This window comes from Nerophis ophidion, linkage group LG14 (genome assembly GCF_033978795.1).
Source record: "Nerophis ophidion isolate RoL-2023_Sa linkage group LG14, RoL_Noph_v1.0, whole genome shotgun sequence".
NCBI classification, from domain to species: Eukaryota; Metazoa; Chordata; class Actinopteri; order Syngnathiformes; family Syngnathidae; genus Nerophis; species Nerophis ophidion.
The window spans coordinates 21,526,877-21,549,369 of NC_084624.1; the positions used below are offsets into that span (position 1 = coordinate 21,526,877).

Here is a 22,493-nt window from a genome sequence, read left to right on the forward strand (position 1 = left end):
GGTTTTTTTTTAGTTTCACTAAAACTTATAATGGACGGATAGATTGGAAATTGATTTACAGACGTAAGTGTTGAGTGAGGCCATTTGAGACCCCCAAGAATTTTAGTGGGATTTTTTTAGTGCTACAAAAAATTATTAAAATCAGTATTGTGAATTGTTGACCTATTTAGGGCTCCAATGACTTAAAATCATCTATTATAAAATAATTCACTTTGAAAAAAATGTGGGGGGATATAGCATACTTTGTGTGTTTGCCATTAAAAAACAAGGTTTTGAAAAAAGGGCTTAAAACATAAACAAAAATTATTTCATATTGACGGATACTGCAAATCTGAAGTTGATCGAGAGATTCAAGCGTTGAAATAAAAAAAGTAAATACATCACTTTTTTATAAAAAAAAAAAAAATAAATAAAAAATTATGACTGAAACCATTCCAGGTTCCTGGAACCAAACTTGAGGGGAACCCGAGATTTTAGGAAAAATGTAAACATCGTATTGGTTTTTGAAAATGAAAAGTATCAAAATGGCCCCTTCATGCTTTCATTTGTCAGTGTGCGGCCCTTAATGGTAAAAGTTTGGACATACCTGGTCTAGACCCATGTGAGTAAGAGCTTTTCTTCCTATCACTCACCAGTAACGTAAGTATCAGCTGATATCTATAAATGAGTAAGTATGTCTACCACAACAGCCATTTTAAATGTTTTACTAAAAAGGTCTGCAACTATTAATGGACTCCTCCCTCTTTCTTTTAGAAAAGAAAGGTAATCAACATTCTACTCACCTTTTCTCTCCTTCAATCTCACGAAACGCTGCTCGGGTCCACTTTGATCTGGGGCGGGTTTAAAGGGCCTCTTTGAAGCTGGCTTTGCTAACCGCCACATCCGACTTGTGTTTCCATCGATCTGCTTCCCCCTCGTATTTGTTCCTGTGTTCCAAGGGAGAGGCGGTTCAAAGCTCCTCAGAGGGGAGGGCAGGGCCGCTGAGCCCGCACGCTGAAAAGAGAAAAGCACAATGCACTAACATCATTCTGCCTAATTAATACGAGTAGGCTTGTTAGTTAATCAGAAAGGATGCAGATTTACACACAACAAATGAAGTGGAAACAAGAAATTGGTGTGACCACAACAAGTACATAATTCATTCCTTTGAAAAAATCAAAAGGCAAAGTGGTAAATAAACATTTATGTTTGTTTTATCTTGCCAATGTTTACCGCAATAATGAGGGTGTATTTAGGAATCCCGCTGGGATGCTTTTATTTCAATTGGACATACAAAAACAACAACATAAAACATCTATAGTATTGGTTCAAACCCAATCTGGGGTTTTCGTAGCAAAAAATAAAAAAAAAAACATGAAAAAGTGGACATTGTTAGTATACATCAGGGGTCGTCAACCCGCGGCTCCGGAGCCGCATGCGGCTCTTTGGCCACTCTGATGAGGCTCAGCTGCACAATTGCCGACCCCCAGATTGTTACGGGGAGATTTTGGTTCGCGGAGCCTCTTCCGGACATCACCCGGGGTTAATATTTTTCGATTTTCACTTGGACAACAATATTGAGGGCATGCCGCGATGGCTTTACTTTTAGCGCCCTCTACATTTTGACGCGTTTCATAAAATAAAGAAGACAAAGGGAGCCGCAACCATTGTCGCGAATATCTGCTGGTGGTCACCCATATAACAGTAATAAGGGCGTGCCATGAAGCCATTGCCATTGCCATTGCCATTGACGCCTTCTACAGCTTGCCTGTCCAGTAACATGTACGTGGCTTCCACAGATATACGTAAACAAGTGCAAGGCATACTGGGTGACATTGAGTACACTGAAGGTTGTGATATAAATAACTTTAACACTCTTACTAATATGCACCACACTGTGAAACCACACCAAACAAGAATGACAAACACATTTCGGGAGAACATCCTCACAGTAACACAACATAAACGCAACACCACAAATACCCTGAATCCTTTGCATCCATGTCTCTTCCTGACTATATTATACACCCCCGCCCACCTCAACAGACGCACGGAAGGGTGGGTGGGGGGGATGGGAGCAGGTTTTGGTGCTAGCGGGGTGTATAATATAGCCTGAAAGAGTCATGGATGCATAGCATTCTGGGTAATTGTTATGTTGCGTTTATAATGTGTTACAGTGCGGATGTTCTCTAGAAATGTGTTTGTCATTCTTGTTTGGTGTGGGTTCACAGTGTGGTGCATATTAGTAAGAGTGTTAAAATTGTTTATATCACAACCTTCAGTGTACTTTGTGTCACCCAGTATGCCTTGCAGTTGTGTACGTGTATCTGCGGAAGCCACATACAACATGTTGCTGGACTGACAAGCTGTCTGTACATGTTGTAGAAAGCGTCAAAGGCAATGGTTTAATGGCACGCCCTTATTACTGTTACATGGGTGACCACCAGCAGATATTCGCGAGGATGATTGCGGCTCCCTTTGTCTTCATTAATTTGTAAAACGGGCCAAAATGGCTCTTTGAGTGGTAAAGGTTGCCGCACCCTGGTATACATCATGACCTCATTCAATGTACCGTCATTTCTGGACTATAAAGCACACCTGAGTATAAGACTCTTTAACCTAATTTTAGGACAATATTTATTTTGTTCATAAGGCGCTTGTGTTCATTAAAAACATTTTCAATAGACAGTGCCTGTAAGAAGGAATAAATTAGCCTACCAGAGACGCTACCTTCATCCTGCTCTCGCGCTGGGACTACTGGGTCGTCTTATTTGGTATCCGAGTTTAGAGGACTCAGGGTAGCGTTGTCTAAAGTTTTCTGAGCCTTGTTTTTGCTTCCACTTTCGTCTCAAGGAGGGTTTCATATGGGCTTTTGCCTTCTTCTTTGGCTTGCGGTGGTCTGGCCTTACGGGGCCCGGGTGGATTTAGACATAGACATACTTTATTGATCCACAAGGAATATTGTTCACACAGTAGCTCGGTTACAAACGATGAAAAGGATAATGCATACAAGGGCACAAAAAGAGGGCAAAAACAAAATGTATAAAGTAGACAAAAAATCTCCCTTAGTAGCAATATCAAATTTAACATACATGTAATATTTACATATTATATATTTGTACCATGAATTGATTAACGTGGACCCCGACTTAAACAAGTTGAAAAACTTATTCGGGTGTTACCATTTAGTGATCAATTGTACGGAATATGTACTGAACTGTACAATCTACTAATAAAAGTATCAATCAATCAATCAAAAAAAGTATATAATATACACTGATATTATGTATTAGTATATTGTATTATATTTTTATATAATATATACAATATATAACAAATCCCAATTACAATGTACAATATTACAGTATATGTAACACCTGCAGCATAAAATAAAGAGTTGATCCAGCAGAAAAAATATATTATAAACAAAGAGATATAGCTAACATAGAAGCGGTCAGGTAATAGACAAATATCATCTATTGCTGTATGGCGAGTGATTACCGTATTTTTCGGATTATAAATTGTATAAATCGCACCTGGCGAAAATACATAATAAAGAAGGAAAAAAACATATATACTTCGCACTGGAGTATAAATCACATATTTGGGGGAATATTATTTGATAAAATCCAACACCAAGAATAGAGATTTGAAAAGCAATTTAAAATAAATAAAGATAAGTGAACAACGGGCAGAATAAGTGTACGTTATATGACGCATAAATAACCAACTGAGAAGGTGCCTGGTATGTTAACGTAACATATTATGGTAAGAGTCATTCAAATAACTATAACATATAGAAAATGCTATACGTTTACCAAACAATCTGTCACTCCTAATCGATAAATCCGATGAAATCTTCTTCCTCGATGTCGCTTCTAAACAACTCTGCCAACTCCAAAGGTATGCGCTGCTTCCTCTTGTCGTTTTCTGCTGCATATTTCACTACGTCCAGCTTGTAATCTGCAGTACATGATTTCCTTTACGGTCCAATTTTTGTTCAGCCCTTCTCAGTTTTAATAAGTTACCGCCAACGATGAAATTATCCATTTTAATAGCTATGGCAGCAGCATATAGCATATAGTAGTTAGCATTCCATGACCCACAATGTACTTCTGCCATGACCCTCCCCCGCCAAATTCTTATTGGTTGACGTGTGTGTGACGATTGATGACATTTTCTTCGTCTCTTCTGCGAATGAGATAAATAATATTATTTGATATTTTACGGTAATGTGTTAATAATTTCACACATAAGTCGGTCCGGAGTATACAGTATGTCGCACCCCCGGCCAAACTATGAAAAAAACTGCGATTTATAGTCCGAAAAATGCGGTATACATTTGGATGGAGTGCGGAATGAAGGAGTTCTTGAATCGAACACTGTGGGAACGAAGCTGAAATAGCCTGTTGGAGCATGAGCTCTGCTGTCCCTCAATTGTCTGGTGGAGCTGGTGGGCAGGATTGTCCATAACGGCGAGCAGTTTGTCCAATGTCCTCCTGTCCCTCACTGACACAAACGCCTCCAACTGTGTGCCAATAGTTTGGTTGGCTTTCCGGATCAGTTTGTCAATCCGGTTTAAGTCCCGTTTGCTGGTGCTGCTCCCCCAACAAACCACTGCAAAGTACAAGGCGCTGGCCACAACAGACTGAAGTTCTCCAACAGCTTGCTGCACACATTAAAGGACCTGAGCTTCCTCAGGAAAAAGAGTCTGCTCATTTCCATTCCCCGCGACATCCGCTTGCCTTTTGAATCGGTCGAGTCGATCGCTTTGAGTCTAAATCCTGTGTATCTTGCCATGTCTTGGGTGAGTGCATAACGCACTAAATGATGACTCTGTGAGTACATTTGATTTGATTTGAACAATTTCCTCGGTCCACTGTGACCCGTTCGACAATTTCATTGATCTGATATGGCGAGGCAAAATTTGTTGGTGGTATGTGAAAATTGTGAACCCGAAAAACTCAATAAAGTACCAATGTGGTCTGAGTTGAAGGTACCGAGGTCCAACTAAAAACATGGTCTTCCTCCGTAGCTAGTCCCAATATTTTGGAACACGTTACCAGCCGAACTATGGAAATGTACCTTTGTTTAAGACTAAAGTTAAGACCTCTTTATTTGAAGCTGAATATGGTACTTAATATTAAGGTGACATTTGTATTAATTTGTATTTAATTATCTATTACTTTACTATATTTATTATGGGCTCCTGTTGCATGCTGTGTCTCCTGTTTCATGCTGTATTGTCCAGCAATTTGGGTCAGCTTGAGTTTGATGTATGAGGCTTTACTAATAAGGTTTGATTGATTGATAAAAGCATGATATTAAAGTGCAGGTTTTAAATTGTGTGAAAAAAAATTGCAGCTTAAAGACCGAAAATGACAGTAGTCGTGTTTTCATGACCAGTGTTAATCAACAGGATTATCAATGAGGAATGGGAAATGCATTTGATTGAAAATTATGTACATTGTAAGCCAGGTGTGCCCACACTTTTTCTGCAGGCATGCTACTTTTAAAATGACCAAGTGGAGGGGATCTATCATCTACCTAATTCATATAAATCATTTATATTTATTTATTTATGAAAGACAGGTTTTTGTTAACAAGTTAAAGGTGTTCAATGATAATACAAGCATGTTTAGCATTCCTTTCTTTCATGAAGACAAGAATATAAGTTGGTGTATGACCTGATTCTGATGACTTGCATTGATTGGAATCAGACAGTAGTGATGATAACGTCCACATTTTCAAATGGAGGAGAAAAAAAGTCCTCCTTTCTGTCCAATACCACCTGAAAGTGCTTGCACTGCAAAAAGTCAGTGTTCAAAACAGGAAAAAAATATTTAAACATGAGGGGTTTTTTATGTGAACTAAGCAAAATTAGAACAAGAAAATCTGGCGTGTCAAGACTTTCCAAAACAAGTAAAATTTGCTAACCTCAATGAACCCAAAAATACCTTAAAATAAGTATATTCTCACTGATAACAAGTGCACTTTTTTTAGTAGAAAAAAAAGAGACCTGTTTGCTTAATACGTAGCAAAGTATTCTTAAATTAAGTAAATGCTTGTGCCATTATCTTGACATAACCATATGCGCTCGGCATCATCATTTTTTTTTTCATGCTTGAAGTAAGAAATTATTACTTTAAAAAAGTAGTTTTATACTTGTGAGCGTTGATTGATTGATTGATTGAAACTTTTATTAGTAGATTGCACAGTACAGTACATATTCCGTACAATTGACCATAAATGGTAACACCTGAATACGTTTTTCAACTTGTTTAAGTCGGGGTCCACGTTAATCAGTTCATGGTATGATGAATGATGGTTGATTACACAGCTTTGCAACAGTTGATATTCTAGTTTCAAGCATGTTTTACTCAATATAGGTCATAAAATCTCAGCAACAAGCTGTATTATCTTATGGAGATAATTTAGGATTAAAACCCTTAAAACAAGTAAAACACTCCAACATAAAATCTGCTTAGTAAGAAGAATGATCTTATCAGACAGAAAATAAGCAAATATCACCCTAATTTGAAATATTTAATTTGACGTAGATTTCAGTTTTTGCAGTGTGATTTTTGTTTGTCCAGCTTCCATACTCCTTTTCATACACTTCACAAGAAATACATTGGCGGCAAAATCCGTAGCTTTCTAGCTTTCGGAGACACTTATTTTGTTAGCTCAGGCAGGAATATGCAGGGCTTTTATTGTGAAGACAGGAACTGTGCAGTCAGTCTTTAGAGTTTTGACAGCAGGTACGGCGCGAGAGTCTGTTGAAATAAAAAAGTGTTTCTTGCCTTCCTGTCGGTCATTTTTTCTTACAAATGATCTGGCAGCAGCCAGCGTCATCTCACAAGACCCTCGGGTGCCGGGAATGTCAATTAAGTGACCCAAGTGACGTCTTGGTGAAGATTGACGATCGGTCATTTTTAGGTCTATTTTTTCAATGCCTGGCTGGCGATGGACTGACACACCCTCCACCATCCACCGTTAGGTCGCCATCCACGTAACGGGCACCCCAGATGTAAACATGACATTCACATAAATTATTCTCTGTAATGGTGTAGAGTTTGGTGCCAATCTGGAGACGGATGGTTTAGCCTTGGCAGAGCCTAACCCTTTGACACTTGGTGCATGGTGTCCATTTTAAGTGATAGCTCCTTGCCTCAGCTACAAAAATGATGACTCAGTAGCTGAGAGTTGCATTTTTCCTTGCAGCAAAACGATGGCCAGTTCACCGTCATCCAGTTGGTGGGAATGATGCGCGGGATCTCCGCCGGCATGAAATATCTCTCCGAGATGAACTACGTGCACCGAGACTTGGCCGCGCGCAACATACTGGTGAACAGCAACCTGGTGTGTAAAGTGTCAGATTTCGGGCTGTCGCGCTACCTTCAGGAGGACACCTCTGATCCCAGCTACACCAGCTCTTTGGTAAGTACACCATGATCCTTATAATTCTCTTATATTAACATCACCAGTCAGATGAATCAGTTAGGCATCACTCTATTTCAAGACAACCCTCCCTAATGCTCTGCAGTCATGGGCCCTAGTTCTGGTTCTGTCACATCTTCATTATTGCGGAGACAAGGCTCCTCGGGGAAGGCTGCTCCCTGGTTGACATGCCCAGAGTGCACAGAAACCAAAGGGCGCGGCGCCCTCTCCAACTGACAGCTCCCATCGCTTCCGCCTGCCTGCCTCCCTCCTTCACTATCTTTCACTCATCATTCATTATTACTACGGCATCATGGGAGGCTTTGGCTCCTCATTAGCTCCTCCACACGGCAGATTTGTAATTATTAGCAGCCATCGTTAGTTCATCGTCCGACTCTCCTCGTCCTAATTCAAAACACACACTCATGAACATGCAGCACACGTCATTAGGACTCTCAGCATGCCTGCATTTGCTTGAATATAAGTGTGTGTGTGTGTGTGTGTGTGTGTACATATTTATTTGGAAATCCATGAAGTATTTAGTCTGCTTTAAGGTTTTTTGTAAACAAGCTTGTTTTATGATTGTCACACCCCGCCTCGGGTGAAGGTAATGTAACCTTTGCAAACCTCACTTCAAATCAAGGATGGCAAGGCACGCAGTGGTAACAGTTTACAAACATTTATTGAAAATCCCAAAAAGTGTCAAGAGTTGAACAAAAACACAGGAAGACAACGCACCCACAATATCAGTAGTTGTTTGATGTATGGAGAGCGAAACTCTTGCTCAGGACAGAGAAACTCCTCTGGCAGTGACAGACAGCAGAGTGGCAGAAACTAGGGCTGGGTGTATGGATACCAATTATCGATAATATCGACACTTGGTGAGTATCGGTATCGTATCGATACTGGCGTGATGGTATCGATACTTCACCAAATTAAGCGAATCACTCCGATTTAAAAAAAAATGTGAGCGCAGCGCAGCGCTCCTCACTACTCCACCCTCATCCCTAGTGATAGGTCGCGAACGAGATTTAAAAACACTTTAAAAATTCATCTTCAACCCAAAATAAAATAGAACAAATACAATTAACATGACGCTTGGTGCGTTCGCGCGCACACATCAGTATAATTCGCTCCGAGGTTCACTCGGACACGCACACACACGCGTCTCCAGTGCGACTTAATGTCTTGGTTGTAAACTGTAAAGTATTTTATTGCACTAAAGTAACGATAAGAATTTCTCAGTTCTTTTGTTTTGTGTTCATTTTTACAACTGTTTAATAACTAGTGTTTTCTTTTTTACTTAAGTTCTTGTGTGTTGTGAGGCGACTAGCCAAGTTCGGTAATTGTTTTCACCTTATTTGCACTACTTACTTTATTGTAATTGATATTATTACTCTTTTATTTGAATTTCTCAGTCCTTTTGTTTTGTGTTCATGTTCACAACTTTGTTCAATAACTAGAGTTTTGTTATTTACCTTATGTGTTTGTGTGTTTTGAAGCGACAAGCCAGGTTCAGTAGTTGTTTGCACCTTATTTGCATTACTTTATTGCTATTGATATTACTTTTGTAATAATTATTTAATTTTTTTGACTTAAATCGTTGTCCTGTGTTGTATTATTATCACAATCAATTAATAAAGGCAAAAGTACAAATTTGTTTTTCAAAAGTATCGAATCCCCGAAGTCCCCCCGCCCATCAGATGACGACACTTCCGATATCGGTATCGGTGATACTGGCCGGTATCGGATCGGATTGGTATCGATACCCAAATTTGCGATACTGCCCACCCCTAGCAGAAACATGGCATTTTCCCCACTTAAATAGCCCATAGCCCCGCCCACTAGCTGGTACCAATTTGAAAGGGGAAATTAAGAAAACACTTCTTTTGTAAATTACACCATAAATAACCATCAGATGACTAAAAAGTATTCACATAGTACTTTTGCATTTTTAAAGCAGTCATTTTTGTACACAGTGTATTCAGGTTTAGACAACACAACTTTCAAATGTCCAGTGTCCCTCAGCAACACCAAGCTCCTGAAAGTCATGGTTTGGCCCAAATTAGGCCTAATTAGTCAAAGCAGGTGTGCTCAGCTACATAAAGCCAACAGCCCCACCCTGACTCTTTTAGCCACACATGCAGAGCCATGGTGAGTGACAACTTACAATTTGTTTGTTGATCATGCTTTCCACTGACTAAAAAAAATGTGCATGGTTTGAGAGGAAACCAAAAGGTCAAACAGTGACAGTGTGGGGTCAAACGGTTACAATGATACAGCTATCAGGTGAGTTGGTCTATTGTAAAAAGACCAAATACAAAAATTCTGCCTTTCCCTAAAATCTGATTTCAAAAATGTATTGATATCGTCGGTGAAATATTTTCATATTATAAAATATTTGAAAAAACTGTAACTACAGTAAAAAAGAGATATTAGCATAACGACTCGTATGCACCGTATTTTTCAGATTCTAAGGCACACTTAAAATCCTTTCATTTTCTGAAAAATCATCAGTGCGCCTTATGACAGGGTTCACCTCATGTACGGAGTTATTCTGATTGTGCTTACAACCCCGAACCTATTTTATTTGGTACATGGTGAAATGATAAGTGTGATGCCAGTAAACAACACCAACATTTGAAATGTTCCATTAAGAAAAATCTGTCATAAAGTTTTATTACGACTTTGGTAAGCTATGAAGCCACACCGTTTGATGGATTGTCTGAGCATTACAGTTACCATAGTTGGATGTACTGTGCTTCAACATAAGAGTATTATAATGGTGCCTGTATATGGACCAAAAAATGGCACCTATTAGCTCACATTATCTGGTGTTTTGTATCACAATATAATGCAAAACCAACTTTCCTTACCTTCTGGTATCTGCTGATGTGTATTTTGGATCTGCGTAAGTCCTGAAAATTTGCACGTGTCCGCCAATGTAATCCGTGCCGACCCCGGAGTCGATAAGCTTCTTTTTCTCTATCCTCTTGTTGTGGGGTATTCATCCTTCGCTGTCGCCATTTGTAATATAAAGTAGTTCTAACTTATATCTGTCAGTAGGGAGACTTGCTATGGTAGCGCTAAAAACTAGCGTTGCGGTGGGTTTACATAATTCACCCAAGAAACTTTAGTTATGAGAGCGTTCCGGTTGGACGTTTTTTCACGGAACACATTTCCGGCGTTGATGTTGCTCTAGTGAGCCACGGATGAGGAGATGCTGCTCCGTTATTGATTGAAGTAAAGTCTGAATGTCTTTAAAACAGTTAACTCCATCTTTTGACACTTATTCCAATCCCGTTCTTGCACGCTACACCCATACGACAAAGATGACGGGGAGAAGACGCTGTCGAAGTGGAGGCACGTGAATAAGACTCCTCACACATCCTGAAAAGATTGTCAGAAAGTGACTTGAAGATGATCATCTATGCAACATTTTGACCAAAGAACCACCATTACATGTTATGTAGACCACAAGGAAGTCTTTTATATTTTGAAAATAATTTAAATATGACCCCTTTAATGCGCATTATGATCAGGTGCCCCTTTTGTATGAAAATATACCTGAATAGACCCTCTCATCGGCAGTGCGCCTTATAATCTGATGCGCCCAATGGCACGAGAAATACAGTAAGGCCACAATGAATTTCAGACGACCCCACTTTTTCAACACCCTACTTCGGAAAAACATGTTGAGAGCGAATTCTAAAATATTATTATTGCTTCAAATACCAGTGAAATAACTGACGTAGATTTTCCAGACCCCCAATTTGGGACAACCCATTATTTCCTGCAGAAAGAAAAAAAGTGTAAAATGATGGTTCAATATAGTAATGGTTATGCTTTTGCTAGCTCAGTAGACATGTCAGTAAAGACTCTAGTTCAGGTCTTTTGAAGAGTTTTGACTTCAAACACTGTGGACATCCAAAATATAGTGTAGTACAATAAGATAGTAAAATGTTTTTTCTGTGACATTCCAACACAAAAGAAGTGCATTAAATACATTCATCCATCCATCCATTTCCTACCGATTGTCCCTTTCAGGGTAACGGGGGGTGCAGGGGCCTATCTCAGCTGCATTAGGGCGGAAGGCGGTCTACACCTTGGACAAGTTGCCACCTCATTGCAGGGCCAACACAGATAGACAGACAACATTCACACTCACATTCACACACTAGGGCCAATTTAATGTTGCCAATCAACCTATCCCCAGGTGCATGTCTTTGGAAGTGGGAGGAAGCCGGAGTACCCGGAGGGAACCCTCGCATTCACGGGGAGAACATGCAAACTCCACACAGAAAGACCCTGAGCCCGGGATTGAACTCAGGACTACTCAGGACTTTCGTATTATGAGGCACTTGCACTAACCCCTGTACTGCTATGCTGCCTGCAACAAATACATTATAATTTACATAGAATTTTCTGTCGAGATGCTACTGGTTAGCATTAGCGATTTTAACACTTCTGTATAGGAAACTGAAATGCACAACCAAAAGGCACGCATCAAATCAAACAACCAACGATCAAACCAAGTCCAACACTCTACAGGGCTCAACTAAGATCAAGACTGGCACGTTCAGCAACAACTCTCTGACTACGGCAACACCACCAGGACAAAATGCACACCTCCGGATGAGACTCAGCAGTGCAAAAAAGCAAATATAACCGGGAAACTTAGTAATCATCTTCTAAAACCAAGCCCTCATATATTTGTAAATGACTAGTCTATAAAATCCGCTACACCTCCTGGATACCGAAGTACATGTCAAACTACTTCCTTAACGTAAATGACCGCCATAACCACAACACCAGGGGGAGCCCAAAAAAACCATGTTAAACCCAGATTCCGATCTAACAAAGGTTTTAACTCATTCGCTTTCTATGCCACATCAATGTGGAATGCACTCCCAACAGGTGTAAAAGTAAGTGCATCTCTATCCTCCTTCAAAACTGCTCTAAAACAACACCTCCAGGCAACTTCAACCCTTTACTAATACCCTCCTCCATTCACATCCCATCTCCCCGGATTATAAACAACCTAATGTAAATAATCGAATGTACTTCTAATGTATATACTTGTTCTTTTGCTATCTGAACTCACTATGTTCTCTGCTGGCTGTACATATCCTACTAAGTAAGACCTACACTGTTTCAATGTCCACATTTCTCTGTTGATGCAATTGTTGATGACTGAAGTACTGATATCAACCAAAGCTCCTCATCCCACCCCCCGGATTGTAAATAATGTAAATAATTCAATGTATATACTATGATGATTAACTTGTGTGATGACTGTATTATGCTGATAGTATATATTTGTACCATGAATTGATTAACGTGGACCCCGACTTAAACAAGTTGAAAAACTTATTCGGGTGTCACCATTTAGTGGTCAGTTGTACGGAATATGTACTGAACTGTGCAATCTACTAATAAAAGTATCAATCAATCAAAAACTAATCCTGTAAGGGCAGCACGGTAGGACAGGGGTTAGTACATCTGCCTCACAATACGAAGGTCCTGAGTAGTCCTGAGTTTAATCCCGGGCTCGGGATCTTTCTGTGTGGAGTTTGCATGTCCTCCCCGTGACTGCATGGGTTCCCTCCGGGTACTCCGGCTTCCTCCCACTTCCAAAGACATGCACCTGGGGATAGGTTGATTGGCAACACTAAATTGGGCCTAGTGTGTGAATGTTGTCTGTCTATCTGTGTTGGCCCTGTGATGAGGTGGCGACTTGTCCAGGGTGTACTCCGCCTACCGCCCGAATGCAGTTGAGATAGGCTCCAGCGACCCCAAAAAGGGACAAGCAGTAGAAAATGGATGGAGTAGGTGTAATGGCCCAGTGTCCCTATACTTTTGCCCATGTGTTTTATCTGCTCTGTGAGTTTTTAATTACCCCCACTGTGGTTCATATTGCTTCAGAATGTTCAATAATTAATCCTACCTCAAATGATGTACACTCTACATGTTTTTATTGTACACAAGGACCATAAAACGGGCAATTATAGTGCGCTGTTAGTCCCTTTGCAGACCGCATGGCATGCAGAAGATCTTTCACTCTCCTAATAATTTGACTTTTTTTAGTTGAATTTATTGAGCCTTGTCATATATTTAATTCCCCTCACCGGCTTCTAAGAATGTTTTACGTCCAGCTGCCTCAGGGACAGTTGATGCAAATGATGCGTTCTTTACACTCTGATTATACAGCATATTGGTCGTTCTGTATACATTATCAACGCACATGAATATTAATACTTTATGCTATGAAAGGGGACCTATTTTAGGACTTCTTTGTGATGTATTTTGACGCCTGCAAAAAGGAGAGATCAAACGCATGCAGGTAACAGCCTGCAGGTAGAAAAAGGCAACGCTTAAAATAAAGTTTGGATTGGAATAAAGGTGAAGACATGGGGATATTATGCAGAAATGTTTTCATGTTCAGGTTGAAAATACTTTATTATTCTTCCGTAGTGCCTTTGATATGTTTGGTAAAAAACCATATGTCAGTGTAATGTACTGTGATCTTATTTTATCAATAAACACTAAGACAAAGCATAATACTGAGAGGAAAATTCAGTAGGACTTTGTATTTTTCCACCAATGAATATGTCCGAACTAAGCAGACATTTTTCTCTAATCATTTTTTTATGATTATCCATCCATCCCATTTATTTTCTACTCCTTGTCTCTTTTTTGGGGTCGCGGGCGGTGCTATTTTATCCAAAAACTATTTGTATATTTGTCAACCTTAAATGGAATGTATGATGTTTTTTTCTAAAACTGTGGTACACGTACCACTAGTAGTATGCAGGCTTCATCTTCGGGTATGCCAAACAATCCCTTAAGTAGATTTTCCCATATTCAAACACCTTGCAGCTGAGATTAGGCTCCAGCACCCCCTGCGACCCCGAAAGGGACAAGCGGTAGAAAAAGGATGTGTATAAATATATATATATATATATATATATATATATATATATATATATATATATATATATATATATATAGATATAATATATATATATATATATATATATATATATATATATATAGATATAAATATATATATATATATATGTGTGTGTATATTTATGTATATATAAACATATCTATATATATATATCTATATATATATATATATATATATATATATATAGATATGTATATATATATATATATATATCTATATATATATATATATATATATGTATATATATATATGTATGTATATATATATGTATGTATATATATATATATATATATAAGTATGTATATTTATATATATATATATATATATATATATAAGTATGTATATTTATATATATATATATATATATATATATATGTATGTATATATATATATATATATATATGTAGAAATGTTGTTAAACAATTGGCTCACACATTTGTTCACAAAGTGGTGACCCTCGCTCCATCCTTGTTTGTGAATAACTGAACATTTCATGGAAGCTGCTTTTATACCCAATCATGGCACCCACCTGTTCCCAATTAGCCTGTTCACCGGTGGGATATTCCAAATCACTCTTTTTTGCCACTTGTGGCAGCTTTTTTTAAACATGTTGCAGGCATCAAATTCCAAATGAGCTAACATTTGCAAAAAATTATGTTTTCCAGTTCGAACGTTAAATATCTTGTCTTTGCAGTCTATTGAATATACTGTAAGTTGAAAAGGATTTGCAAATAATTGTATTCTGTTTTTATTTACCATTTACACGACGTGACAACTTCACTGGTTTTGGGGTTTGTATATTATGAACACTGTTGATCTGATAGCTCAGTTACAGCTCCTGTTATTATTCTATTCTGTGTTATATGTCTTTTATGTTGCACAATTGCACCAAGAAAATTTCTTAATTTGTGAACCCGTTCTCAAACAATGGCAATAAAAACAATTCTGATTCTGATTCTGTTAGTTCAGAACCAGTTTGTTAGTGAATCGTCTACTTAAAAAAAAATCCTTGGTCCATTACACGGGACATGTAAGTGTCAAAAAGAGATTAGTAGATGAGAATAAGGTCAAATAAAGTCCACCCAATTGCAGGACATGAAGTCTTGATTTTCAATATTTTCTTTCCTGCTGATAGAAATGTTTTTGTTTTGTTTTTGTTTTTTTCTCAATTTTCCCCTTTGTTTTCAAAAGGTGCTTACATCTCTGAAATTAGGAGGGTTACCTGTTCCTAATTACCAATCATTATGGCTTTTTCACCCAGTATCATTTCTCAGTTGGCACTGGTTTGTTGATAGATCGATAATTACTTTATTGATCCTCCATAGGTTGAATCCAGATGTCCAGTTGCATAAAAACACCCATTTATACCAACAATAATAAATACTTACATCTCAAATATACCGACATGTTGATACATGTTGCTTGTACAAACTGTTTGTTTTTTTTTGCTTTATTCGCCTGCCTAGTTCCTCATGAAAGCACTGCTACACCTGCACCTGCATCCGGCAGCACCAAGCCACATTCTACATGCAGGCAAAGCGCAGCAGCCTATCTTATTTTTCCGCATAATTTTTCAATCTATTAGTATTATTGGTAACATTTTAGTATGGGGAACATATGAACCAATAATTAGTTGGTGTGGAGAGGGTCGTGTTCCGCGCGTCCCCTGCGGGCGGCGTGTGTGCAGGGGCCGGCCATGAAGCAGCCAACAGGTGAGTGGATACCTCAGCTGGAACGAGTGATCTAATCACCTGTTCCCTTTATTAGCAGCGCTGGAGACCATGGAAGAGAGAGAGGCATGAGGACGCAGGACAGACGCACAGAGACGAACAAGGGACAGCTGAAAAGCTGGACAGACGGACAATTGTGTAAAGTAAAAGATGTACTAAAGACTGTGTCAAACCTGAGAAGCTGAACAGACGGACAATTGTGTAAAGTAAAAGATGTATTAAATACTGTGTCAAACCTGTATCCTGAGCTGTGTGATACTATGGTCAGAAGAAGCCGGGCTAGACGCAGGAAACCTCCACAACTGGCACCCAACTTAAGCAAACCACGACGATGTCCACCACATCACCCCTGGAGGCGCTCGGGCAAGTGCTGGCCGAGGTATCGGCAGCAAGCCGGCAACAGACGCAGCTAATCCAGCAGCTGATGGACAGATCCACAGTAGGAGGGGGAGCAGCGACATCCATGCAGCGAATGGGGGAGGCAGAAGATCCCCACACCTTCCTGGATGTCTTCGAGGCCACGGCGACCTCATGTGGATGGCCGGAGGCAGAGTGGGGCGTGAAGCTGCTACCGCTTCTGGTGGGGGAGGCACAGCGAGCGGCGTTGGCCCTCCCGGCAGCCGCCAGGATGCAGTATGACAATTTACGACACGCCATCCTAGATCGGGTCGGCAGCAGCTCGGAGGATCACCGGAGAAGGTTCCGAGCAATGAAATTGGGCCAAGAAGACCGCCCATTCATCCTGACGCAGCAAATGAGGGACGCGGCGAACAGATGGCTTCAACCAAATGGGCAAGATCCTCAAGTGGTGGAAAGAATACTCCTGGAGCAGTTTGTCGACGCCCTCCCGCACAGGACCGCAACATGGGTGAGATACCACCGTCCAACGGAGGTTAAAACAGCAGTGGCACTGGCTGAGGACCACCTAGCGGTCCACAGGGACCACACCACAAAGGCAGCGGAAAGGCCCATCCCAGCTCCACGCCGACGATTCCCACCACCAGACCGACTGGCACTGGAGTGGCGCCCTCACCTGGCCGGAGGACTGGGAAGCAAGGATCAGGTCCCCTCCTCGAACAATCAACACAAGCACACACACACACACACACACACACACACACACACGCACCCAGTCACACACACATACACATCCCACAAAGGGGAAAATAATGGTCTGACTCCTTGTCTGTTTCAGGGTAACAGCGCTGTCCAGAGAGGGCTTCCCTCACAGAGTGCGCCTCAGACACCCGGGCCGGTGTGCTGGGGGTCACCGGGTCACGTGCGCCGAGAGTGCTCCTTGATGGAGGTGGGGCAGGTGATGCAGGTTGTCGGGGCCCCAGCACCCGCCCCCGATTTAGGAGAGACGTACTGTGTCCCGGTAAGAATACAAGAGAGTACATACCGGGCGATGGTGGATTCGGGCTGTAAACAGTCCATGATTCACCAAAACCTGGTTCGACCCAGGGTGTTGAGGCAGGCGACACGGGGAAAAATCAGGTGTATTCATGGGGATGTGCACGAGTATCCGATTGTGCCAGTGGAAATTTGGTATGAGGGTCAAAAGCATAAGGTTAAGGTTGCCGCAAGCGCGCACTTTACGTATCCCATAATTTTAGGAACAAATTGGCCGTGGTTTAACCTGTTAGTGACACAATGTGTGGGGATGCGTTCACGGACTGTAGGACAGGGGAATATCCGCGCAGAACTCGCCGGCGACGCGGATTCATCCGGCACTGACAGGCGGGAACCGGCAGGGGCTTCGCGGGAGGCCCCACCGGCCCTCCACTGGCAGTCCACGGAGGATTTTCCCCTTGAGCAGTCCCGCGATGAAACTTTGCGTGCGGCCTGGGACCAGGTGGTTTGCATAGACGGTCAGCTGGTGCGCCCGGGGAAAACGCAGGTATTCCCCCACTTTGTGATTATTAGGGATAGGTTATATAGAGTGAGCCGTGACACTCAAACAGGTGAGGAGTCCACCCAGTTGTTGGTGCCAAAACCCCCCCGGGAAATGGTTTTCCAGGCGGGGCACTGCAATCCCCTCGCTGGCCACTTGGGGTACGAGAAAACACTCAATCGGGTCATGGTCCGTTTCTATTGGCCAGGCATCCGGGCAGACATACGCCGCTGGTGTGCTGCCTGTCCGGATTGCCAGCTGGTAAACCCGGCGGCCGTCCCGAAGGCCCCTTTGCGCCCATTACCACTCATGGAGGTCCCGTTCGAAAGAATTGGGATGGACCTCATCGGACCATTTAACCCAAGCACACGGGGATATCGTTTTGTGTTAGTTCTGGTGGAATACGCAACGCGGTATCCCGAAGCAGTGCCGCTGCGCTCCATCTCTGCCAAGAGTGTGGCGTAAGCACTCTTCACGGTCATTTCCCGCGTCGAAATCCCGAAAGAGATTTTGACGGACCAAGGCACGTCCTTTATGTCACGCACGATAAAGGAACTGTACGGGTTATTGGGGTTTAAAGCGATCCGCACCAATGTATACCACCCACAAACTGACGGGCTGGTGGAACGGTTTAATAAAACGCTAAAAACCATGAACCGTAAGTTCACGCACGAGGACAAACCTAATTGGGATAAATGGCTGGACCCCCTAATGTTTGCGATGCGGGAGGCACCCCAGACCTCTACCGGTTTTGCACCGTTCGAGTTGTTATATGGCAGGAAGCCGCGCGGCGTATTGGACCTAATTAAAGAAAGCTGGGAGGAAGGTTCAAGCCGCAGTAAAAACTAAATACAATACGTTATGGACCTGCGAGCAAAACTCCACCAGGTGGGGCACTTGTCAAAATTTGCTCCGCTCCCAGCAACGGCAACAGCGTACATACAACAAGGGAACCCAGCTGAGAAAATTTTCACCGGGAGAAAAAATACTTGTACTACTCCCAACTTCCAGCTCAAAATTGCTAGCAAAGTGGCAAGGACCCACACGGCAGGTAAATGATGTGGATTACGAGGTTCGGCGCTCGGACCGAGGGGGAGGCTTGCAAATTTACCATGTAAACCTACTGAAAGCATGGAGGGAGGCCGAGCCTGTCTCCATGGTGACGGTAGTGAGAGAGGAGGAGTTGGGGCCAGAGATCCCGCACTCTGCCTCTACCTCTCCTCTTCCCTGTGATGACCAGCTCACATTGGCTCAAAGAGCGGAGGTGGCTGAGTTACAGCGGCGCTATGCAGATGTGTTCTCCTCGCGGTCCGGGCGCACGGATCTCATCCGACATCATATTGAGACCAGCCCGGGGATTACGGTGCGGTCTCGGCCATACAGGCTTCCCGAGCATAAACGCAAAATAGTTTGGGACGAATTAAAAACTATGCTGGAATTAGGAGTAATAGAAGAATCCCACAGTGCGTGGTGCAGCCCTATCGTTCTTGTAGGGAAGAAGGATGGGTCTGTGCGGTTCTGTGTGGATTACCGCAAGGTGAATGAGGTGTCACGTTTTGACGCGTACCCAATGCCTCGGGTCGACGAGCTTCTGGATCGGCTGGGCACTGCTCGTTTTTTCACGACACTGGATTTAACCAAGGGCTACTGGCAGATTCCCTTATCACCAGAGTCCCGGGAAAAATCGGCCTTCTCCACTCCGGAAGGTTTATACCAGTTTGTGACGCTCCCGTTCGGGTTGTTCGGTGCGCCTGCCACGTTCCAGTGCCTCATGGACCGGGTGCTGCGACCCCACGCTGCATACGCGGCTGCCTACCTGGATGATGTTATCATCCAGAGTAGCAGCTGGGAAGATCACCTGCGGCGGGTGGGGGCGGTGCTCGAGTCCTTGAGGCGGGCGGGGCTCACCGCCAACCCGGCGAAGTGCGCGGTTGGCCGGAGGGAGGTACAGTATCTGGGGTGCCCCTTGGGGGGGGGGGGGGGGGGGAGCTGCAGCCGCAGGTTGACAAGACGGCGGCTATTGCGGCCTGTCCCCCCCCTAAGACTAAAAAAGAGGTGAGGCACTTTTTGGGTCTGGCGGGCTATTACCGCCGATTTATTCCCCGGTTTGCAGACCTGACCAGCCCACTGACAGACCTCACCCGAAAGGGTGCTCCAGACCTGGTTCAGTGGACGGAGCGGTGCCAGCAGGTGTTTGAGGAGGTAAAGAAAGCACTCTGTGAGGAGCCGGTACTGCACATGCCAAATTTTAACATCCCTTTCTGTCTGCAGGCGGACGCGTCGGGCCGGGGACTGGGGGCGGTTTTGACCCAGCGGGTGGAGGGCGTCGATCGCCCCATACTTTTCATCAGCCGGAAGTTGTCGGACCGGGAGGCGAGGTACAGTACGGTGGAGAGGGAGTGCCTCGCCATCCGATGGGCGGTCGGGGCCCTCCGCTACTACCTGCTGGGGCGGGCCTTCAGTCTCTGCTCGGATCACAAACCTCTCCAGTGGCTCCACCGTATGAAAGACGCCAATGCGCGGATCACCTGGTGGTATCTCGCATTGCAGCCCTACAACTTCCGGGTGGTCCACAGGCCCGGAGCTCAGATGGCCGTGGCCGACTTCCTCTCTCGCTCCGCTATTGGGGGGGGGGGCGCGGCCGGACGGATGCCCGGCCTGTGTCTGGCGGTGGAGGCATGTGGAGAGGGGCGTGTTCCGCGCGTCCCCTGCGGGCGGGGTGTGTGCAGGGGCCGGCCATGAAGCAGCCAACAGGTGAGTGGATACCTCAGCTGGAACGAATGATCTAATCACCTGTTCCCTTTATTAGCAGCGCTGGAGACCATGAAAGAGAGAGAGGCATGAGGACGCAGGACAGACGCACAGAGACGAACAAGGGACAGCTGAAAAGCTGGACAGACGGACAATTGTGTAAAGTAAAAGATGTACTAAAGACTGTGTCAAACCTGAGAAGCTGAACAGACGGACAATTGTGTAAAGTAAAAGATGTATTAAATACTGTGTCAAACCTGTATCCTGAGCTGTGTGATACTGTGGTCAGAAGAAGCCGGGCGAGACGCAGGAAACCTCCACAGTTGGTTATTAACATAGAGTCAGGGCTAGGGTTAGGGTCAGGGTTAGGGTTAGTGAAGACTCTTAGTTAATGGCTTACTGGTTGTATAATAAGGCCATACAGAATAAGGCATTAATAAGTACTTAATATCATATAATATGCTTAACAATGACTAATTAAGAGCCAATATGTTACTAATTTGCATGTTAATCAGCAACTAATTAATGGTTCATATGTTCCCCATACTAAAGTGTTATTGTATTGTTATATCTTATCAAGTTTTAGAGGTTTCCCCATAGTGTGTATTGTGTCAGGTAGCATGCCCATTCACAACTTCTGCTGGAATGTACCTTATTTTTCATATAAATACTTTTATAGGAGCTGAGGGCTGCAAATGGCCTCCGAGCCGAGCTTTGAGCACAACTGGATGAATTGAAAGTCAACGTGCAAACACGCCCAAGGGGACATTTGTGCATCCAGCACATGTAATTAGACTATCCACAGTCCCCTTCCCTATGACGTGTCGCAAACCAATCGGCAGCAGGCGCGGCAGGAAGAGGCCCAGAGAAGCTAGAAAATTAAATTGCGCTAACATGCAGCGATTTAGATTTGCATCCACCTCCTTCCAACCCCCAGCAAATTAATCACCTACTGCTACTGCTTTTCTAATTTACCTGTAGGCTGTGTGCAAGTGTGTGTGTGCGTGTGTGTGCGCGGTTGTGACGCAGGACTTTACATATATTTATGGTCACACAGGTGTCGGACTAATTTAAAGAAATGCTACAAAAAAATTGTACCAAAAACAACTTGCGTGACATGTAGTTGAAGGGACCATGGACTGTGTCCCACCATCATCCGCTGAACTCATGGATGATGGAATCAAAAATAACTATTTTTCATACTACAAATCAGAAGTTTTTAACCAGGGGCCCACTCAAAATATTAACACTGAATTAGTAGTCCTACTCTTATTTGATAATTATATCTATATATCTATATAATTTCCTTAAGTTGAACAAGTCCTATCTTTGTCAAATTTATATAAAACCATGTGTTAAAAACATTTATTTAACACATAAATCAGGACATACAACAACATGGCAGATTAGTAAAATAAACACTAATCAAATATATTGCAGAAGAAGGGACTGATGGAAAAAAAAATAACGTTTACTGTATTTTACGGACTACAGAGCAGACCAGTGTATAAGCTGCACCCACTAAATTTTAGAAGAAAAAAATGTTTTTCATTTATCAGCCGCACCGGGCTATAAGCTGCATATATATATATATATATATATATATATATATATATATATATATATATATATATATTAGGGGTGTGGGACAAAATCGATTCGAATTTGAACCACGATTCTCATGTTGTGCGATTCAGAATCGATTCTCATTTTTAAAAAAAAAAAA

The 22,493-nt window shown here is 42.5% G+C and overlaps 1 protein-coding gene across 1 annotated transcript in view; it reads left to right on the forward strand.

The window, feature by feature from the left end:
• LOC133568280 (ephrin type-B receptor 1-B) overlaps positions 1-22,493 on the forward strand; it is a 576,210-nt gene that overhangs the window by 489,117 nt on the left and 64,600 nt on the right. The window contains 1 exon segment of the mRNA XM_061920097.1: positions 7,204-7,419. Within this exon segment, the coding sequence (XP_061776081.1) occupies positions 7,204-7,419 (216 nt within the window).